Source organism: Mustela putorius, unplaced genomic scaffold (assembly GCF_011764305.1).
Source record: "Mustela putorius furo isolate JIRA1106 unplaced genomic scaffold, ASM1176430v1.1 tig00000166_pilon_pilon_pilon, whole genome shotgun sequence".
NCBI lineage: Eukaryota > Metazoa > Chordata > Mammalia > Carnivora > Mustelidae > Mustela > Mustela putorius.
In genome coordinates, this window is record NW_025421301.1 from 6,487,724 (window position 1) to 6,510,143 (window position 22,420).

The 22,420-nt window shown below is 38.9% G+C and overlaps 1 protein-coding gene and 1 pseudogene across 3 annotated transcripts; both read right to left on the minus strand.

The window, feature by feature from the left end:
* Nucleotides 1-789: 789 nt before the first annotated feature.
* TPBG (trophoblast glycoprotein) lies at nt 790-7,632 on the minus strand. 3 transcript variants are annotated; one of them, XM_045075892.1, is made up of 2 exons: nt 7,612-7,632; nt 790-6,529 (listed from the first exon to the last, which is right to left on the minus strand). In XM_045075892.1, exon 2 carries the CDS (start codon nt 6,188-6,190, stop codon nt 4,931-4,933), a length of 1,260 nt encoding a protein of 419 aa, XP_044931827.1. In that variant the 5' UTR covers nt 6,191-6,529; nt 7,612-7,632; the 3' UTR covers nt 790-4,930. The 3 variants fall into 3 exon arrangements, with proteins under 3 accessions (XP_044931827.1, XP_004773677.1, XP_004773678.1); XM_004773620.3 differs by lacking the exon at nt 7,612-7,632 and adding an exon at nt 7,245-7,483; XM_004773621.3 differs by lacking the exon at nt 7,612-7,632 and adding an exon at nt 6,689-6,919.
* A 13,800-nt stretch (nt 7,633-21,432) lies between these two features.
* On the minus strand, nt 21,433-22,113 carry LOC101671495 (annotated as a pseudogene).
* Between the last annotated feature and the right edge of the window lie 307 nt (nt 22,114-22,420).

Consider the following 22,420-nt stretch of genomic DNA (forward strand, 5'->3'; position numbering starts at 1 on the left):
GGTCTAGGCCCTCAAGGCATGGATGGCAGCATGCACCTGGAGCAGGCCTCGGCCGGGGGTTAGACCTGAGCATGCAAAACTGACAGTCTCCATGGCCATGAACTTGGTCTCATTTGTTTAATGTTCTGGCCAGCTGAGCTAACTCATTTTTTAAGATAGAATTACACAAGCTAGCACAGCTTCCCAGAGTTTTATTTTTCTTTTAAAAAGAAATAACACCATTAAATTTTCAAAATAGCTCCTCTCGTAGACTCAGAGGAGCTTCATGGTAATATGATTGCTATGAAAAAATTATCTCAAACATAGTGAGGGCATATTGAGGGGTCTGAAACATAGTAATTTTGAACACAATGGAAGTGAAATTTAGATCAAACCAAAACATATTGAATGAGTGCAAAACAAAACAATAAAACGGATATATTCACAGCAATTGCCTTTTATATTAGACATGGGAATTCCAAAGAACTGAAGGTAGGTAATTAGTAATGCCATCCTGTGGCAAAAAGAGAATGAGAAGGGGAGTTGGGAACCCTGAAATGGAGTCCTGGTTGTCACTATATAACATAATGATATGTCACAATTATCAGTTTCTTCATCCATAGCTTAGATAATTGGGCTTGACACATCTAAGAGCCCTTCCAATTTTGAAATACTAAGAGCTCTTACTCCTGTCAAAACTATGTAAATCACGTATTAAATATTTTTTTAAATCTAGATTTTTTTTTAACCATGACCAAGTTAAAGTTAGAGCTGCTAAAACGTTTTACGATAAAACACAAATGAAGCCAGTTTGCATTTTTGAATCATTTATAACGATAAGAACAGAAAAATAATTGTACAAACATCCTCAAAGGGCTGTTTTTCTCCATCTCAAAGAAGACAGGATCACCTGAACAATACAGATTATCTTTTCTTAATTATTTCTAATGCATCATTGCACTATTACTGAAAGATTTTAAAAAGGACATTTTCAAGGTATTTTTCATGTATTTTCTATAAACACGATTTCCTCCCTTCCCTCTTTTACCATGAAAAATACTTGCACAAGTATAAAAGTGAAACCTGAATCCAGCTAATAAATGTCAGTCTTCACTTTATGGTGCTGCTCTCTGAAGGCTGGATAACTGAATGGATTTTGGAGCAGGAAGAAAGCACAGGCCAAATTGTTTTTAACCTTGCAAATCCTCATGGTTGTCTCTTGTAGTGTAGTATTTGGAGAAAAAATTTAAATGGAAAGCAGAAATGATATGAAAGACTCCCAACCTAGAGCTGCAAAGCCTGTAATGTCCTCAAGACATTACAGGTTAAGCCCTGTAATAGAACATTAGGCCAAAGGGAGAGAGTAAAACAGAATCCCTGAGGAAATAATCACAATTTATTGGGACCTTCTTTTTTATTTTTATTTTTTTTTACATCTACTTTAAAAACAGAAAACAAAGATATGTTATTTCTAATTAAATATTGAGCATAATCCACCTTTGCTGCCAATCAAGATACTGTAAAAGAATTTACCAGTTATGATTTACTCATTTATTTCAACTAAGCCTTTCCCCACTTCTAAAAAAAAAAAAAAAATAGTTTATTACTTATAGTATCAATTTATGTAGCTCCTTTTCCCTTAAAAAATTTTATTGACTGTGCTTCAAAGTCTCCCTATTTGTCAGAAAAATCCATCAGCCATAAGGTACAAATGTGCCTTACAGGTCACCACTGAATCACAGGAGGCAGCAAAATTGATGATATATATATATATATTAATGTATCAAACTGAATGGTTACATGGAAAGGGGATGGTTACAATTCAGGGTCAAATAGTGTATTATTCTGAAATCTTGCACTTTAAATAGAAATTTATTGGACATTTTAATAGCTTTTTAAATTGAGGGATTTATCAAGCGCTTACATTTTTAAGTATTTTTTTCTAACTTTCTTCAAATGAAACTTGTAAAGGATAAATGAAGGGTGTTTCCGCTGAACCAGCTTTGTTTCAAACAGAGGAAACATGTTTTCCTCAAAACTTTCTTCCTCAAAAACTTATTTTGGTAGGTAATATACTTTAATTTCCTAAATAAATTTTCAAATTTATAAAATAAATTTTTAAAAATGGATTAGGATTAGTAATGCAAAATGGTACTAAAGATCAGTGTTTAAAACACTTAAAGTTATGATACTTTTATTTCATTTTTCTTATATTCCCTTATACTCATTGGATTTATATAGCACCTATCTTCTAAGGAACTCAGACTGCCTTAGGAGTTTACAGACTTAGAGTATTATGATAGCACAATAGCAATTGTTTCCAAACAGTAATATTTTTTGTCCAAGGAATGTTCTATTGCCATGTAATGGAGACTAGCAAGGAGTGATATGACAGGAAAGAGACCAAGAGCAAACTGGGAAGTTTATACAAAGGAAGGAGCAAGGGGATGAAAAAGCAAGAAGTCATAACTTCAAAAAAGCCATTCACCTAACAGGCAAAAACACCTTCACTTTATCCGGGATCCTGCTTCAGTGAGTGAATGAGAAAAACTAGACTAAGGAAATCTACTGCTTTCCTGGATCTTAGCTAGAGCTTGGTTTTTAACTGCTAAGATTATCATGGGATGAAGAAGAAAAAATTCTTCTAAATAGACTGCAAGCATTACAATTTGTTTTCCACAGAATCAGCAGACTTACCAAAGTCTATCAGTTTATTTCTGAGATGCTATATGTGCCCTTATGTATTAGATATTTTTACTATTGTTAGCAGGTTAATATCTTTATTATTCCTAAGAAATGATGACAGTCAGCCAGTTTATGAATTCCTGGTGAACACTTAAAATGTTTAATAAAATATTAAGTACCATATATTCAACCTTTCCTTGGGTAATTAATTATAGTATCTGAAATAACTCCTGTACATAATAAATACTATATCATAAAATGAGTCTTACAAAACTTAATCTAGTTAGAACTTCATATTCTAACTACAAAGTCTAAAGAAGGAAGATTCATAAATTTTTAGTCCTATTTTCAAAACTTCTCAATTTAACTCAAAGAAGGAATAGGCAAAGATCTCTAGAACCTACCTAAAGGACTGCAATCCTATTTCATTTATAAACATATGGAAATGTTAATTTTATTTCAAATATAAAGCACTGTAGAACATAATCAATTTAAAGAGAAAAAAGGCCTTAAGATTTATTGATGCAAGTTTACCTACACTGTATGTTAAGCAATAATGGCTAATGTCACTTTATATAATAGCTTGGAGAGTAATGGAATTTACTTTTAGGCTTCCTTGGCATACAATTAACTGAAAAAAAATAAATAAATAAAATCTTGTCCATTACTGATTGTATCAATTGATTAAGCAATTGCTGTTATTTACACCTACAGTGATTTATTCTTCACACAGGTGTATATACTAATATAAAGTAGAGGTGAGGAATATTTCGATTCCCCAATTCTTAAATATGAACTGAACACAACCTATGATTCATTAAGACACTTGTTTATGGATGTAGGCCTTTGTCTCTGGTTAGTTCCTCAAATTCATATCCTGTCATGACGGTTTTTTAAACATACAAGCAGGATCTCTTATAAACTACTGACCATGTATATTAAATGGTTTTATGTTTTATGTTTTAAATGGTTGTGTGTTTTTTTTTTAAGTATTCTCAATACTTAAGTATTTTTAAGTATTCTCAAGAAAATCTAAGTTCCAATTTACATTATGCTCAGGAAATTTTTTTAATTTACATTTTTAATCTTTTGTTTTAGAGTATTGTCTTTAAGACACTTCATTTTAAAACATTTGCATTATATTTGTTTCATACTCTGCTCTAAAAACCCATAGAACAAGTTCATATAGAAAATTTTATGAAGTAAATAATTTTGTTCCATTCTAACAACTTAGCCTAGAAAAAGCTCCGAACTGTGAGCTGTTTATCATACAGAACTCTCCCCTCTTACCAACTTTATAATGCTCTTACAAAATTGTTTCATGAATAGCATTAACTTTCAGACTACAATAAGTCTATTACATGTATATTCACATTCTCTATTTAAATCCTGAAAGGTTCCACCATCTCAAAACTATTTCCAAATTCTATTTACTTAAAACACTACTCCACTTTCGTTTTCAGATACAAGTAATACCTCAATTACCATCAAAACCAAGACCATTCTGACATCATTGCCCCAATCCTTTTTTTTTTTCCAAATAGCAAACTTGAACACAGCTGTAATTCTTTTAAGAATCTTTATTGAAGTTTTTCTTAACAATTTAATCTGTTGGATCTCAATGCAGTTTATAAAAAAACTTCAGTATAGTTTCATATAAACTGCAACCAAAAAAGTAGTTTACTTTGTTAAAGAAGTTATTTGAAGTTGCAAGTTATTTTTTTGTAATATGTAGAACAGTAAAATATAAGCATGCTCTCGGATGCAGGTGCTCCTGTGGGCTATGGAGTTACTCTGAAGAGCTTGCTAAGATCTGCAGGCAGTTTATGGAATGCGTTTATTTTCCCCACAATTTTGGTACATGAGAATAAAACCGATATTTATGAATAAAGTGTTTTTTTCCCAAAAAGGTTGAGGCAGCTTTTGTTGAATGCTATCTGTGTGGGTACACTGGCTACACCTTGAACTGTACTAAGAGAAACAGCCAGGAGTCCACGTTCATGCTAAAACTCGAAAAATCCCTCCACACGAGTCGAGTTCCAAGAAAAGGAAAAGGATAAAACACTACGCACAGTTTTTCATCGTCTTATATTAACAGGACACACCAAAAAACTTCACATAACAAGAGAGCAAATTCCCTTCACTGCTTTCAGTCAAGGTCAGCGGTGTCCACAGTGGAAGGTGGAAGTGGAGCAAGCCTAGGACAGAATAAAGCTTAAGTCTACATCTCATGCATAGCTGTCCTTGTTCTGTCCTCGAATGTTTCTCAGACATCCGAATTAGAACTGAGGTTGGTTAACCTGGGGTCCGCGTTGATTTCATATCTGTAGTGATACCCTTCCATGTGATCCCTGCAGGCATCTCTGATGTTATGCATCCACTTTTTTATCCCCTTGCGGTTCAAATACAAAACCAATAGGAAAATGGCGCCTATCAGGGCTAAAACAATACCTAGGAAGACATAAGAAGTCTGCAGGGATGGAGGGAGGATAGGGTCACAGTCCAGGTGGGAGCTGTTGAGTTCCAAGAGGGCCCGATTCCTCATTTTTTCCGGGAATGCACAGGTGAGCCTGGCTTTACCCTGCACTACCTCTGTCTCCTTGAGCCAGGCCACCATGTCTGCCATGTGACAGTCGCAGACCCACGGATTGTTGTCCAGGAAGACCCTGACATGGGGCAGGCTTTGCAACTCGGCCAGGGTACCATTGTGAAGGACTTTGAGGGCGTTGTCCTCCAGGTGGAGGCTTTCTAGGTGTGTCAGGTTGCGGAAGGACACGTAGGTTAGGCTCACCAGAGAGTTGTTGTGCAGATCCAGGTGCCTGAGGCCGGGTAGTTGGGCTAGAACGTCCCGAGGCAAGTAGAGGAAGTGGTTGCTGGCCAGTTCCAGGCGCTGGAGCCCGCGAAGCGCTTGGCCGGCTCGTAGGGCCGCTGCCACCATACCCTCGAAGCTCCGGTTCTGCCGCCTGTCGTCAGGGGGCACGATGTGGTTCAGCATCAGTTCCACCAGGGGGCTGGGGGCCGAGAAGCTGGCGTTGCTACCCGAGAAGGCGAAGGCGCTGAGGTTGACCAGCGGGTTGTGGCTGAGGTCGAGCTGGCGCAAGCTGGGCAGATGCTCGAAGGCGCCCGCGCACACCTCCTCCAGGCTGCTGCCGCTGAGGTTGAGCGCGGCCAGCTCAGCCAGCGGCGGCCGGCGGGCGAAGGCGCCGGCGGGGAGCACCGCCAGCTGATTGCCGGTAAGGAAGAGGTTGCGCACGTAGTGGGGAAGGTCCGCGGGCACCTCCGTCAGGTTGCGGTTAACGCACTTGACAGTGCGCGCAGCCTCGGAGCACTCGCAGGGCTGGGGGCATTGGCCTGGCAGCGCGGGCTGGGCGGACACCGCCGAGGCCAGGAACGACGCGGACGAGGTGGAGGGCGCCGAGGAGGTGAGAGAGGAAGACGAGACCCAGCCCAGGAGGAACAGCGCCAGCCGCGCCAGCCATAGCCGCCCGTCCCCTGCGGCGGGGCCCCGGGAACACCCCCCAGGCATCGCGGCGCGGCTTTCCCCGGAGCTGGGCTGGGACGGCGCCCGCTCCGAAGGCTCGGGGACTGGGTCCGGAGGGTGCGGGCCGGCCGGAAGCGTCTGGAGAAAACTTTCCTCTCCTGGGAGCGGAGGAGGGACGCCGCGGCCGGAACTTGGCTAAACCCCTCGCCACCGGGCGTTCCCCTCCCGGGGTCGATTCCCCCGCCCCTTCCCTCCAGAAAGTACGCACGGCGGGTCGGGACTCTTAGCTCCGCGCTCCTCCTCCCGCTCTTCTTCTGCCGCCGCCCCCGGGTGGCACCTCCTTGTCTCTTTTGTTGGCGCCTCACGCTTGATCCGCTCCGGGACCTGAGGCAGGCGGGAGAGAAGCGTGAGGAGCGGCGGCGGCTGCAGCTCCCGGAGTTCGGGAACCGGACTCTCCAAGCCCAGTCGTCCCTACTTGGTCCCCGAGACTCCCTCCGAAAGCCCGTCCAGGTTTCGCCTCCCCAGTCCCACGCACATCCTTACCCGCGAGAGGGACGCGTGTCCCGAGACACCCAGCATAAAGTCTTCCTTCTGCCCAGGCCCACACTAGATATACCCTTCCAGGCTCCCGCCCTCCTCCTTTCCCGATCAGATTCGTCCCCCGCCTCTAACTTCTCGCTTAATCCCCTGCGCCTCCCCGACCAAACTTCTCACTCTCCCAGCTCCTTCCCCCGCCGCCTCCGCGGCGACCTGCCTTCCGGGGTCTCCGCGCCTGCCCGGACCTTTCCCGGGCCAGGTTTGGATGGGAGGGAAGTTTCAGGTTACAGGAGTCTTTTGATCTCTTTTGGTACCTTCCCGGATTAGCTGGAAGTGGAGGACCTTACAGCTGTCGCCCCCCACTCCTCGGCCCCTGGCCCGCGCCCCAGCGATCCCCTCGGATCCCAGAGGGGATCAAGTCATCTCCAAAGAGGAGGGGAGAGGCCGCGAACAAAGCGGCTGGGGGACCCTAGGACCTACGCTACTCTCTCTCCAGAGGATGGGAAGGGGCCCGGCGCCGCCTCCGGGTTTTCGCCTTCGCCGCTTGCTCCCCACAGCTCACCTCCGCGCCCGTCACCTCCGGAGACAACTCAGTCCCACCAGAGTCTCCGCGACTTCTCCGCTCCGCGATGCGGGCGCGCCGACTCTCCGCGCACCCCAGCCCCTGGCCCAACCTCCGCAGCTGGGAAAAACCAACCCGGGGGGCGGGGGGAGAGCCAGGCCTGCCGGAGGGATCTCTCCCTCCGTGCGGCCAACCTTGGCAGCCCTTAGTAGGGGGATTTAAGAAAGGAGACTGGGGGGATCTGGGCCGCGCGCCTCCTTCTGGTAGAAATTAACAAGGAATGTGCCCGAAAAGGTGAGGGAATCCCTTTCTCTCCCCCCTTCCCCTGTATCCTTTGGTGGTTCCTCATTTTGCCTAGTGTATTTACCTTGGACAGCGAGAGAACCGCTGGTAAGTCTCGTGGAATTCACCCTGATTTAGGCACCTAGGGCCGTAACAAAATAGATTTCGGCGTGACAGAGCAACGAGAAGCAGCAGCATCAAGAAATGAGCAGAAAATGCACAGCGGCAGCAGCAAAAACGCTCACCAAGCTGCAGGGGAGCTTCAGAAAAGTCTTCCCAGAAAAGTGATACCTTACATGCCAACTTGAGGTTTAGGTGTAATTCTGCGTCCCCACCTGTTCCACCCCCGCACTTCTTGGGTAGTTACGGAACTTGAGAACAGAGGGAGCCAACTTTGGGGGGTAGGGAGCGGTTGAAAGGGATTACTGGAGAGGAGATTCATTCTTGATTCATTAGCTTTTCTCCTCCCCAAATTAAAAGCAGAGGGAAAGCACAGCAGCCAAAGCATCCTAGAAAGAAAAAGCAAATAGCAATGACTTGAGTCACCCAGAAAAGTGGATGTGGCAACGGTGTGTCAGTGCAAATTGCCTAAACAGAGCCCACGAGGTGGAGTGGGGGATGGGAGGTGGCCGCTCTTGGAGCACAGAAGTTTGGTCCAGAATTCTGTTCTCCCAGGGGGTGCGGGGCAGGCTGGGGAGATGGAGAGGATGCTGCTGGGGAAGGGATAGCTTAATTTTTTTTTTGCCTGGAGGAGCTGTTATATTGGAGAGGTTTAGGGTCCTGAAGTCTCCACCCTTGCTCTCTCAGTAACTCTGTATCCTCAATAATTTTCCGGAAAGGGTGAGAAGGTGCTGGTGTTCCAGACCTTCATTTGACAGTTCTCTTCATTTGTGAGAGCAAATGGCAAGTAGAGGAAATAGTTGAGAAAATTAAGTTCTGGAAGGTCATATAAAAAAGGAACAAATAAAGAATGCTGAAGTCTGTGCCTGTGCCTTGGGCCTTTAGCTTGAAGAAATGTCCCAACTCTCAAGCCCATGACTGATGAATTTTGTGGAAAGACATTCTGCAGGACCAACAGCAAAAATGGCCCAGACAAGACCTAGAGGGGTTGGGAGGCTGCATAGATTTGTACAAAAAGCCAGTTTTGTTAATTTGTATCTTCATGGCTATCTAAATTTTTTTTTTTTTAGAGTTTTGCAACAAGAATATGAAACACTTTGAAAAAATCTCAAAAACTATAGTCATGTTCTGTATCTGTACTGGGCTAGAGGTTACATAAATCTATATGGGCTAAAATTCACAAAACTTTATACACCAAAGAGTGGATTTTACTGTATGATAATTTTTAAAACAAAATGAATTACTCGGGAAAAATTGTAGTACTGCTTTGGCGTGGTATTAATTCAGTTCTGTGTAAAGGGCAAGTACTCAAGGAAAATGGGAAGCGCTTTAGAATTTAGAAAGATAATATACCTCTCATCTGATTCTCAAATCAGCTTGGCAATATGGATATCACTGTCTTGTTATTGATGTTACTCTGTTTTACAAATGAAAAAACTGGGGTTCTGGGCCAATAATAACTAGCTTTGACTGAGTATTCTTTCACTGGCTAAACCTTGTGCTGATCACTTTATAGAAATTATCTGCTGTGCTTATCATGGCAGTGGTCAGGTAGGTCCTCTTAATCCAGACAAGAAAATTGAAGTCAAAATAAATTATGTAACTTGTTTGCATGAGTGGTGGAGTGGTGGATACAGGGACCAGGCCCAGATTCGTCTGTCTCTCCTACATACACCACATTCCATCTCTGGCAAGGTTGGGTTTGTGCAGTCCTGCTGAGCTACTAAGGGTGAGGAGGAACCAAAGCCTCACCTTTGGTTCTCTTTCCCCTTTTCTCCTTTTTCCTCCTGGCAGTGGCAGTTGGTTATGGCTATTAAATCAGGACCCAGAAACTTGGGGTCATTTCTAACTTCCTCATTAACTGTGTGTGACTTTTGTATACCTCTGTTTCTTATTCTGTAAAATAGGGCCAGTAATAAAACTTCAAGGCATTTCCATTAGGATTGAGATATATACATAATAGACTTAGCAAAACAGCCTGTTATTGTACTCTCCTCAATTCCTCTCCCTCTCAGGATTTATTATGCAACCACTATATGTCTCTAAGTATGCTAATGATAAGAGTACAAGGATGAAAAGTTTATGGTTCTTAAAATAGAATTGCCAGAATTAGCAAATAAAAAAATTCGGGCATCCAGTTTAATTTGAATTTCAGATAAGGAATAGTTTTTTAGTATAATTATGTCCTGTGTAGTATTTGGGATATAATATTGGGATATAACTAAAATCCTCATCATCATCCATTGTTTACTTGAAATTCTAATTTAATTGGGCATCCCCTTATTTGATCTGGCAGCCAAGGAACTCATAACCTGGTGGAAGAAATAGAAACTAATTCAGTAGAAATAGAAACTAATTCAGTGTACAGCATTGACTGCACTTTGATGTGTGTCTTTCCAATCTCTTGTCTCTTATATATATTTTACTTCTGTTTCTACTATTTTTATATGAATGGGATCATAGTATATGTATTATTCATAATTTTTCTTATTTTAGGACAACTATATATCATTCTATGTCCATACATATAGATTTGCTTTCTTCTTTTTTAAAGACTGCAAAATATTCCATGCTTTGAATTGTTATACCACATTTTTTTTAAATTACTTATTGAAAGACATTTAGATCAGTAGCTACTTTTTAAAGAAGTTTCCTCCAAGTGAGAAAAGCTTACTAGGATCCATTTTATTTTGATTGTCTTAAGCATTTAATGATCTTAAATTATCATACTTGCTTTACTCCTGACAGCTTGAAAAATTTTTGTGTGAGATGCTATTTTCATGCTCTAGAGCAGGACAGAGGATTTCAGAGCACATTTGTTTCCCACTTATTCTTTCACTCCAAAATGAAATAAAAGGAAAATCTGAATGTCCTAATGGAGAAGAACCAATTAGTGTATTTCAATAGGTACTTTGTAGCCTCTAGGAAAATATGTCTGTACTATCATTTATTTCAATTGTTTTTACAGGATCCGCTTTTATTCTAATGACCCAAAAGAAATTCATTAGTAACTCGTTGAAATATTGCTGTTAAGCCCTAGGAAGGCAAAGAATAATGTGTATTTAAAAAAAAAAAAAAAAGGATGATTGATTATGGCCACCCTCATGAAGCAGAAGAAAGCCCAGTAGTACAGCATGGACAACCATCAACATTTTTTAAGACTACTTCATTTTAGTCTCTGCCTTAAATTAGCAAAATAATTGATAAAGGTAAGTACTCTCAAATCTGAAAAATATCTAAAACAAAATCAAGTATTGGTGACTAACATCAAGCACATATGTCATAAAACCATGAACCAACACTTAAAACCAAACAATCAACATGAGGTTATATATATCCACTCAAGTAAAAAAATATATTTTTTAAATTGTTAATGAAAAGGTGCCTTGTTAGCACAGTAGGTAGCGCATCAGTCTCATAAATTGTTAATGAAAGAAAACAAAACTCTTTTCATGAGCTGATTCCAAATCACTTTAGGAAGAAATGGGCTTCTTGTCTAAGATACATAAAGAGGGTAAATTTAGTAAAAAACTAAATAAAGCTAAATTAAATAAATTAGGTAAAGTTAAATAAAAGTAAAATCTAAAAAAAAAATAAAATACTAAAGATAAATAAAGATAAATACTAAAATAAAGATAAATACTAAAATACTAAAGAAAGAACAAGATAAAATGCTGTAATAGATGGGGACTTAAACTGGATGGAAATATGTGATTCTTTAAGAAAAAATATTGAAAGGTAAATAAATTACATGGTGATCTGCAGAACATAAATAGCTAACATTACAGTAACATTACAAGATCATTCAATTTTAAAAGTGTTTAACTTTTTTTTTTTCTTAAATACTTTATTTATTTGACAGAGAGAGACACAGGGAGAGCAGGAACACAAGCAGGGGGAGTGGGAGAGGGAAAAACAGGCTTCCCACCAAGCAGGGAGCCCAGTGTGGGGCTCAGTGTGGGGCTCGATCTCAGGACCCTGGTATCCCAGACCCTTCATCTGAGCTGAAGGCAGACACTTAACAACTTTGCCACCCAGGAACCCCAAAAGTGTTTAACTTTTTAAGAGCTTACCATATGGCCTCTACCTAGTTGATGCTCTTGGGGTACAAAGTGGATAACAAAAATCCCTACTGTCAGATTAAACTCACTGTGTAGTGGCAGAGGCAGACTATCTAAGAGTTATAAAACATGGTGTGCACCAGAGTCAGGGGCACCGTGGGGAGATTGTCTGAAGAAGGCTTCACTGGGGAAGCAATGCTTAAATAACACTTTAAGTTATTAATAACTCATCAGACCAATGATGGGCAAGTTGGTGGAAGGACTCAGAGAACTTGTTGAGTTAAAGAGAGTACAAGGAGAAGAGCACAGCACACATTGGAAGGAGTAGTACAAGGTCAGATTTTAAATACAAGGTCAGATTGCTTCTCTCCATTCTAAAATGTCCGAGTTCATCCTATAGTGCCTGGGAGCGTCTGACCATACTCAAGATGGGAAATGACAGGACCAGATTTTAGGTGAATTGTTAGATGCATTCTAAAATGTGTCCTTCAGGAAGATCACTTTTGCTATCTATTTGAAGGATGAAATATGAGCAGAAAAGACTGAGGCCAGGGCGCCTGGGTGGCTCAGTGGGTTAAAGCCTCTGCCTTTGGCTCAGGTCATGATCCCAGGGTCGTGGGATGGAGCCCCACATCAGGTTCTCTGCTCAGCAGGGAGCCTGCTTCCTCCTCTCTCTCTCTCTGCCTACCTCTCTGCCTACCTGTGATCTCTGTCAAATAAATAAATAAAATCTTAAAAAAAAAAAAAAAAGAAAGAAAAGAAAAGGCGAGGAAAGGGAGAGAATTTGGGAGGTCCAAGTGCTAGTTGTTAACAAAACCCAACTAAAGTAGTGGTAAAAGATTGGCAAGGCAGGAACAGATGAGATAGACCAGTAGTTCTTAACGGAGTGACACTGCCTCTGGTGGGCATTTTGGATATTTGCAGAGGCATTTTCTGGCTGTCCCTGATTGACATTTAGTGTGTAGAAGCCGAAGATATTAGACATCCTGTAATCAGAGGGATAGTAATATGCAATGAAAAGTTCTGCTTCCCACACGACATTCAAATATCCATCTAGACATTATTATAGGTGAAAAGCCAGATTTTAATCATCTCAGCCTAGAAACAACTCCATTTTACATAGAAGCTGTAAATACTTATAGTATGATTTTTCATACACACTGAATTTTACAGGAATGAGGCTGCCATGTTCATTGAAGGAAGAACATATATTGCTTTGTTTGGAACGTTACAAAATTTTATTTCTGACAGCTTGGCTACTCATGCTATTTAAATCACCAATATAACCCAACTGTATCAGTTTGCATTTGTAGTTATTGCATCCACGGTGAATCTTACTTCAAAATCTCTAATATAAAGAAAAATTGTCACTGTTTATTTGAATATTGGTCTACTTTCTCTTAAATATTAGCCTATTTGTAAAGAGATGGAAGTATATTACCACCAAATTAGGTGTTCTAATATAGTTATGCCCAAACATTTATAGGTTATTAATATTATTTAATATTTAAGTATTCTCCTTTAATTTCTCCTTTATATTATTGTTAATATAGTATATACTTAAAATTTATGTGTGAACATAAATTTTTTGTAAAGGGGGGGTTTCATAAAATACTTGTTTTAAAAAGGAAACATTAGTGTTTTTTTTTAATTTTATTTATTTATTTGACAGACAGAGATCACAAGTAGGCAGAGAGGCAGGCAGAGAGAGAGAGAGGAGGAAGCAGGCTCCCTGCTGAGCAGAGAGCCCGATGCAGGGCTCGATCCCAGGACCCTGGGATCATGACCTGAGCTGAAGGCAGAGGCTTTAACCCACTGAGCCACCCAGGCGCCCCAAAACATTAGTTTTAAGAAGGATGAAAACAACCTATACAGATATTTAAGAGCTAGACTCTATAAGATATGGTGACTTATTCAGTATGGAGGTGGGAATACAGACATTTATCATTCTAAAAATTAAAACATTGTAATTTCTGTATTTTCAGTGATGTCCAGGAGAAATTCTAGTATTTCTAAAATGAAGAGTCAAATTTGGCTGTAAGAAGGTGAAAAATACCTAGAGTAAAGGATAAAATAGTGAATTTTGTTTAAAGGAAAATCTACCTGATTTTGTTGAAATTATTTTTTTTCAAAGGAAATTACGATTAAATATTTAAATCAGTGATATTACCTAATACTCTTTTTTCTAATATAAGGTAATTCAACTTTGAAGGTGACATTGAAGTTTTTCCATTTCTGTAGACCTTGTGCAAACTGGGTTCTAAACCAAAACTGGAATACAGTCAAGAAATGGGAACAGTTGCAACTGTAGCCATCATCCAAATTCAATTAATTTCAATTAAATTTAATACAGTTCAATAAATGTTTATTAATCTGCTTTTTTTTTGTGGTACTTACTTTGTTTTCCAAACAGAGCCACCTCCAAAGCCAGAAATTCTCCTTTAAAAAATTTCAAATCCTGGCAAATTGACAGACAATCTATTGCATGTCCATGGCAGAGGTTCAGCAGACAGACTTGGGCCAAATCTTGGATACGAGACCCAAGCTTCTCTAATGTATTTTATAAGTCTCATTCAGTGAGCTAAAGTACATAGGTTAATAAGTTGCCTACTAGAACTGCTTGAAATATTTGAAGCCAGTAAGTGAATGTTTTTCAGATTTACTTTAGATCCCCATATAAAAGCCCAAGAAGAGAGGACTAAATATATTATGTATTTTGAAATAGAGATATATCATATCACCTTGTCAGTGGAAAAAAAAAATGGAAGTTGAGTTCAACGAGGGAAAGAAAGTCAAACCAGTGTCAAATCATATGGCCTGAGTGGTATGGATGATGGTAGAATAAAGGATTTAGGTGCAGAGGTCATGCCAAAGTATGCCTATACTGAACTTGAACTAAAACCTTCTGGAGTGTTGTGTAGCATCAAGAAATACTTGAATTCAAGAATATTGATGTGATGACATTTGTGAAGGGATGATATTCAAAATAGTTTACAATCAGTGTGGTGAATGCAAACATGGACTAATAAGTGTTCAATAATCAGACAGGGTGCCACCTATAAGCGACCAATAGAACTTCATTGGTACAGGTTGCCTGAATGCAAACATATATAGGATGGATGGATGGATAGGTAGATAGAGTTTTCTTATAATCTTAGCAACTACATACCACAGTATGGGCAATCACTTTAAAATTTCCATAATTTCCAAGCTTTACCATAAAGAACTGGAAGCTTCTTTAAAATAAGAAAAGACCCAGTAGTTATGAATAAGCTGATTTAATCATGATTTATTAGATGAATAATTTTGAAGTGTATGATGAGTACTTTTAGGCACTGTACTGAGAACTGAGAATGTAATGGTGAATAAAAGAGGCAAGGGCCCCGTTTTCCTGAAAACTTGTTTCCACTAGTTTATTCAATCAATTTGCAGAAGATGGGAAATCTAGTTTTTTTAATTGAATGTAAATAGTCATTTCAATGTAAATTCAATGTAAATATTTTGTTATTAAATATAGAAAACACATAGTATAACAAAAGACTGCTCAGTTTACAAATCTGAACATTTGGTTTCTTTTTCAATTTTCTTTTGCATATATTAAAGTGTAACTTGGTAAGTGTTGACTTATGTATATACCCTTGAGTAAGGAAAATGAACATATTTATCACCCTCAAAAGTTTCCTCATGACCTTTAATAATCCCTCCATCTCATGTAACCTCCACCCAAACCCATCCCCATGCAACCATACACTATGAACTCTCTTTTATCTGGCTTCTTTCACTTGCATACTTAATTTAGATTTATCTATGTTGTTATGAGTATCAATAATTCATTCCCTCCTTTTTTTTAACTGAGTAGTATTTCCTGGTATGGGTATAGGATATTTTGTTTATTCCTTTACCTATTGATGAATATTCAGTCTGTTTCCAGTTTGGGGCTATCTTATATAAAGCTCTGATAAAAACTCATGTTCAAGTCTTTGTGTGGACATATGCTTTCCTTTCTCTTGGGTAAATAACAAGAGATGGAATGGTTAAGTCATATGGTAGATTCATTTTTAACTTTTTCAGGAACTGCCAAACTGGTTTCCAAAGTTGTTATACTATTTTACATTACCACCAGTGGTGAAAATTTCCAGTTGGCCCACATATTTCTAATACTTGACATGATTAGACTTTTTTTTTTTAAGATTTTATTTATTTATTTGACAGAGAGAGATCACAAATAGGCAGAGAGACAGACAGAGAGAGAGAGAGATGAGGAGAAGCAGGCTCCCCGCTGAGCAGAGAGCCCCACGCGGGACTCGATCCCAGGCCCCTGGGATCATGACCTGAGCCGAAGGTAGAGGCCTAACCCACTGAGCCACCCAGGCGCCCCATGATTAGACTTTTTAATTCTAGATATTCTGAAAGATGTGTAATAGTATCTCATTTTGCTTTTCATTGGTCAGTGATATTAAGTACCTTTTAATGTTTTTATTTGCCACCTTTGTATCTTCTTTCATGAAGCGTCTGATCAGTTCATTTGCCCATTTTCTAAATTGGGCCATTTGTTTTCATGAGATTGAGGGTTTTTTTTTTAAGATTTATTTATTTATTTGAGAGAGAGATTGTGTGCAGGGAGGGACAGAGAGACAGGGAGAGAGAATCTCAAGCAGACTTCACACTCAGTGTGGAGCTGGATACGAGGCTCTATCCCATGACCCTGAGATCATAACCTGAGCTGAAATCAAGATTCCAACGTTTAACTGACTGAGCAACCCAGGCATCCTATGTGATTGAGTTTTAATTAAGAGTTCCTTACATATACTACTTAACAAGAAATAATAATACACTAGAGCTGTGTAGCTAGACAGATACTGCTGAAACTCCCAATTTTAGGGAACAGTAAAAAAAAAAAAAAAATCCCACAATCACTTATGTTTAAAAAAAAATGACATTTTTAAAAGAAGAAAAATCTAATGATGCCAGAATTTTTTTCTGCTCTATTAGTTGCTAGAAGAATTTGGAGCACCCGGAATAGCCTGAGTTTTTAAAAATAATTTATTTTTTAACACTCATAATTCCTTTGAACAGTTGAAAATTAAGAAGTAGCAAAAGGTATACAAGGAAAAGTCTTTTCACTCCTCATGCCCCTCAGCTATCTGGATAACCTTTCCACAGGCATCAAAGTTTTATCAGCTTTTCTCGTGTATCCTTCTAGTCATAGGTTATGCATATGTATGCAAATTTATTTTTACAAATGATTTTGAATACTTCACATTGTTCTGGACTTAATTTAACTGAACTGTAAATGTCAGAGACTATTCCTATTACTATACTAAAGAACTCTTTTATGGGTAGATAGTATCCATTGTACAGTGTATGAGCTATCTATTGCTGTGTAATAAACCATCTCAAAACTCAGTGGCTTGAAACAATTCTTTGTTTCAAAGAATTGAAACAAATTCTGAAAAAATTTGTTGCAGGTACAGTGTATGCACCTGCAGGATTGGATAATCTGAGTTGGACTTGGTTGGTTAACTCTGCTAATCTGGGTTTGCTTGTGCTTATAGAAATTGGCATGCTCTACTCTAGGCTGAGCCTGACTGAGACAGCTTATTTGAAGACAGTTCCTCTCCAAGTGGCTATTACCTTCCTCCAAAAGATGAGTGGAACAGCGTAGGCATGTTCCATGTTCTTCTCCTGACAAGTGTAGAAGAACAAGAGAAGGCAAGCCCAATCCAGGTAAGTCCTTTTCAAAATACTGTTGGCATTACATCTGTCAGTATGCTATCAGCCAAAACAAATCATGTGCTAAGGTCAAAGAGCTGGGAATTATATCCCATCCACGGTGGGAGAGCAGTACAAAATGACGCAGTGAAGGACTCATATAGAGGAAAATCTGACGAAATGGGGCTATTGTGCAATCTACCACAAACTGATGTGACATAATTTATTTAAACAACCCATATTAGAAGGTTTTCTGCTCTTTGCTATTACAAACAGTGCAGCAGTGACTAATGAGTGTATATGTCAACTTCAGATTTGCCAGTGTATCTCCAGGGTAAGTCTTAGAAGTGGTTTAAGGATATGGGCTTTTGTGATTTTGATAGGTATTGTCAAAGCACTACTCAGAGATTATTGTAACAATTTATATTCTCACCAGCAGTGTTGGGACTGTGTTATCATTTTTTCATCCTTGCCAATCTTGCACATGAAAATATAATCTTTGTATAGCTCTAATTTGTATTTTTGTCTCATTAATAGTGAGATTGATAATTTCCTTATATGTTTAAAACCACAGATATTTCCTTTTAACTCCATATGTTCATATCTTTTGCCCATTTTGTTCCAATGGATTTTTTTTTCTTTTTCTAATTGATTTGTATATATTGAAGAAATTAGCACTTTATTTTTTAAATTAAGGGCATTCAAAAACAATAGCTCCTCAGAATCATAGGCCGGCTAGTTCACTATAGAGAGTTAGAGAGCTAAGAATCCCCGAAGGTCAAAACACATTTCAGAGACTGACCTCAAAAACTACCCCTGCAGCCAGGGCTCCAGACTCATTAAAGGGATATCATTAATGACTTTTTCATTAACTGACTTGCTAACTCCATCAGGAAGCCTACCCCCAAGCCGCTGGGAACATCTTCCCCATAGACCCCTACAACTGACCCATAGATAACCCCATCTCACCCACACCTTCTTACCATCCCAACCCTCAGGGCCAGCTACCAGCACATGATTCCTCAGACAGTAAAAAAGAGCCTTTGCAAACAACTAAATACAGAAAGCCAGCCTGACTCTGTGAGATTGGAAAAATGCTCACAAATATGAACATTTCCAGGTGCTACTCTAGGGAAAACATAAATAGGAGACTCTCAGCACCCAATACAGTTTTGCAGGATCAAGAGAGAACAGAGAATCTTAAAACTTCCCCCGAGAGAGAATAATATGTTTGGAGTAGACACATTCATAGAAGACCTCTGAGAAAAAACCTTCAGACTTCCAAACTGGACTGTGACCAATGTAGGTTATTTATGTCTTGAAGCCAGTCAGTAAAGACTGGAAGAGGTGACTCCTTCTTCAAATGAGAAGACAGCAATTCAAGACTTTAAGAACCACACAAAAAAGCAAGGAAACATTACACTACCAAAAGAACATAATTATTTTCCTGTAAGTGACCACAAATAAATGGAAATCTATGAATTCTCTGGCCAAAAAAATAATTTTCAAAATAATTGTTTTAAGGAAACTCACCAAGCTATAACAGAAAACAGACTACTTACTGAAATCAGGAAAACAATACATGAACAAAATAGGAAAACCAGCAGAAAGATAGAAATCATTAAAAAAGAACAAAGCAAAAAGAACAAATTCTGGAGATGAAGAATATAAAGAATGAAATGAAAATGCAATGGTAAGCATCAACAGAAGACTTGATTAAGCAGAAGAAAGAATCTGTGAACTCAAAGACAAGGTATTTAAAATTATCCAGTCTGCTGAGAGTAAAGAAGAAGAATGAAAAAAAGTGGTGAACACCTGAATGAATTATGGGACACCATCAGAAAAAACAATATTCATAATACAGGAGTCCCAGAAGCAGAAGAGAGAGAAAAGGAAGCAAAAAGCTCATTTAAAGAAATAAAACTTCCCAAATCTGGGCAGAGATAAGACATCCAGGTACCTGAAGTTCATAGGTCCCCATACAGATAAAACCCAAAGAGGAATTCACTGAGACCCATGATAATAAAACTGTCAAAAATCAAAGACAAAGAGAATTTCGAAAGCTGCAAAAGTAAGGAAACTCCTCTCATACAAGGAACACGCAGCAGACTATGATAGGATTTCTCAGCAGAAACCTTGCATGGGCACCTGGGTGGCTCTTTGGTTAAGCTTTAAAAAAAAAAAAGAGACACCTTGAAGGCCAGGGGAGAGTAGGATGATATATACAAAGTGCCAACATGAATATTTGAATACTTTGCAAAATTGTCCTTCAGAAATGAAATTTTTTGAAGGTTTTATTTATTTGAGCAAGAGAGAGAGAGCACAAGGAGGGGGAGAGGCAGAAGCAGACTTCCTGCAGGGAGCCCAACATGGGGCTCGATCCCAGGACCCTGGAATCATGACCTGAGCCAAAGGCAGACACTTAACTGACTGAGCCACCCAGGCACCCCTAGAAATGAAGAATTAAAGACTTTGCCAGATAAGCTAAAGCTCAGAGAGTTTATCACCACGAGCTCTGTCTTATAAGAAATGACAAAGGGATTTCTTAAGCTGAAATAAAAGGACACTAATTAGTAACATAAAAGCATGAAAATGTAAAACTCACTAGTAAAAGTAAATATATAGTCAAGTTCAGAATGCTCTAATACTATATTGGTGGTGTGCAAATTGCTTAACTCCAGTATAAAAGAAAACAAAGGTATTAAAAACAACTGTAAGTACAATAATTTTTAGTGGACATACAATATAAAAAGATACAAATTGTGGCATCAAAAATATAAAATGAGATGAATAGAAGGGTAGAGTTTTTGTATGCGATCAAAGCTATGTTGTTAACTGCTTAAAGTAGACTATTATAAGTTTAAGACTTTTATGTAAGCCTCATAGTAGCCACAAAGCGAAAGCCTGTAATGGATTCAGAAAAGAAAAAGGAATCAAAGTATACCAGTGCAGAGAATCATCAAATCACAAGAAATATAGCAAAAGAGGAAGAAAAGAGCAAAGGGACCACAAAACACCCCCCACCCAAAACATTAACAAGATGGCAATAGTAAGTCCCTAGCTGTCGATAATTAACTATAAATGAATTAAATTTCCCAAAGGACAGTGTCACTGAATGGATAAAATAAAAATGAGGTCCAACTATGTGATGTCTACAAGAGACTTATTTCAGCTTTAGAAACACACATAGGCTGAGGCTGGAAGGTGAAAAAAGACTTATCATACAAATGAAAATGAAAAAATAAGATAAACTTCTATAAAAAAATTAGACTTTAAGTTAAAAAAAAACTCTAACAAGAGACAAAGAACATCATTATATAATAATAAAGAGGTCAGTTCATCAGTAGTATACAACATATATGCACCCTCAATGGAGCACCTAACTAGATTAAGCAAATTTTAACAGATTTGAAGACAGAAATGGACAGTGCAATAACAGTTGAGGACTTCAATGCCCCACTTTCAACAATATATAGACCATCCAGACAGAAAATATAATAAGGAAATATTGGACTTGGACTACACTTTTGATCCAGTGTACCTAACAGATATACAAAATATCCCAGCAGCAACAGAAAACATTTTCTTTTCAAACACATATGGAACATTCTCTGGAGCAGCTTGTATATTAGGCCACAAAACTAGTCTTAACAAATTTAAGACTGAAATCATACCAGGTATTTTTTCCAAACACAATGATATGAAATGAGAAATCAGTAACAGGAAGGAAGATGGAAATTTTACAAATACATGTGGAAATTAAACAATGCACTTCTGAGCAACAAATGGATCAAAGAAGAAATCAAAAGGAAAAACAAAAAATATATTCAAACAAATGAAAATGGAAATACAACATACCAAACTGCAACATAAGCAATTCTTTTTTTTTTTTTTTTGGATGATACCCGGATGTTTTTACAAAATTGCTGCTGCAGGAAAACATGATTAGCAGCTACTGTCCTCTTGCTCACTGTGCTAAGCAAGCAGTTCCAGCACCAACTTCTCAGAGAACCTTACAGTTGAGGAGTGTAGCAGAGGTCTTTCCTTGCTAAATGGTAACACCTTGGTAAAGACTTGTTTAGGGAAAATTTCTTTGGTTGCCTCTTCAGGGATAGTTGGAAGGACCATCACACTGTCTTCATTTTTCCAGTTAACCAGGGTGTCAACTCTCTTTTCCAATGTGAGCTTGAATGAAATAACTACTTTGAGAATCTCATCAAAGTTCCTGGCAGAGGTAGCTAGATAGAGGATGATAGTTTCAATTTCTTATCAGGACCAAAAACAAACATCACACAAGCTGCCACAGGTATGCCCTATTCATTCTTCTCTGCTGGGTCCAGCATGCCCAACAGGATAGTAAACTCCTGATTCTTATAATCAGTGATCCAGAAAAGGTAACATTTCTGTGGACTTCTCACCATTGTAAGCATTGATACTCTTGCTCCAGGCAAGGTGATCTTCAACACTATCTATTAAAAGAGCTATCAGCTTTAGCATTACTCTGGGTAAATTTTGATGCCAGATTTGCTGCTCTGCCAAGCTTTGTAGTTCACAGTGGAGTAAAGTCTCAAGCATAGGACAAAGAATGCCCTATGTGAGTGACCTCTCAGGGAGGCATGGAAATGGATGTGGCCACAGATAGTATTGGCCTCAAAGCTGGGAGACTTATCCCCAATAAGGAGTCATCCAGCCATAGCAGGAGCAGTGATGTGGGAGGATGAGGCAGTACAACAGCAGGAGCTGCCAGGCAGCTGGTTCTTTTGATGGAAGTCAAAGCAGTTCTAAGAGGGCAATTCTAAGCAAGGCAATAAATGCCTATTTAAGAAAAAAGAAATATTTCAAATTGACAACCTTAAATTTATATCTCAAGGAAATAAAAAAGAACTAAGCCCAAAGCTAGCAAAAAGAAGGAAATAACAAAGATCAGAGCAAAAATAGGTAAACTAGGAACTAGCAAGCCAATAGAAAAGATCAATGAAATGAAGAGTTGTTTTTTTTTCC

Bases quoted from the DNA above. Each gene is read 5' to 3' on its own strand.
- TPBG (XM_045075892.1), bottom strand. From the start codon at position 6,190: ATGCCTGGGGGGTGTTCCCGGGGCCCCGCCGCAGGGGACGGGCGGCTA.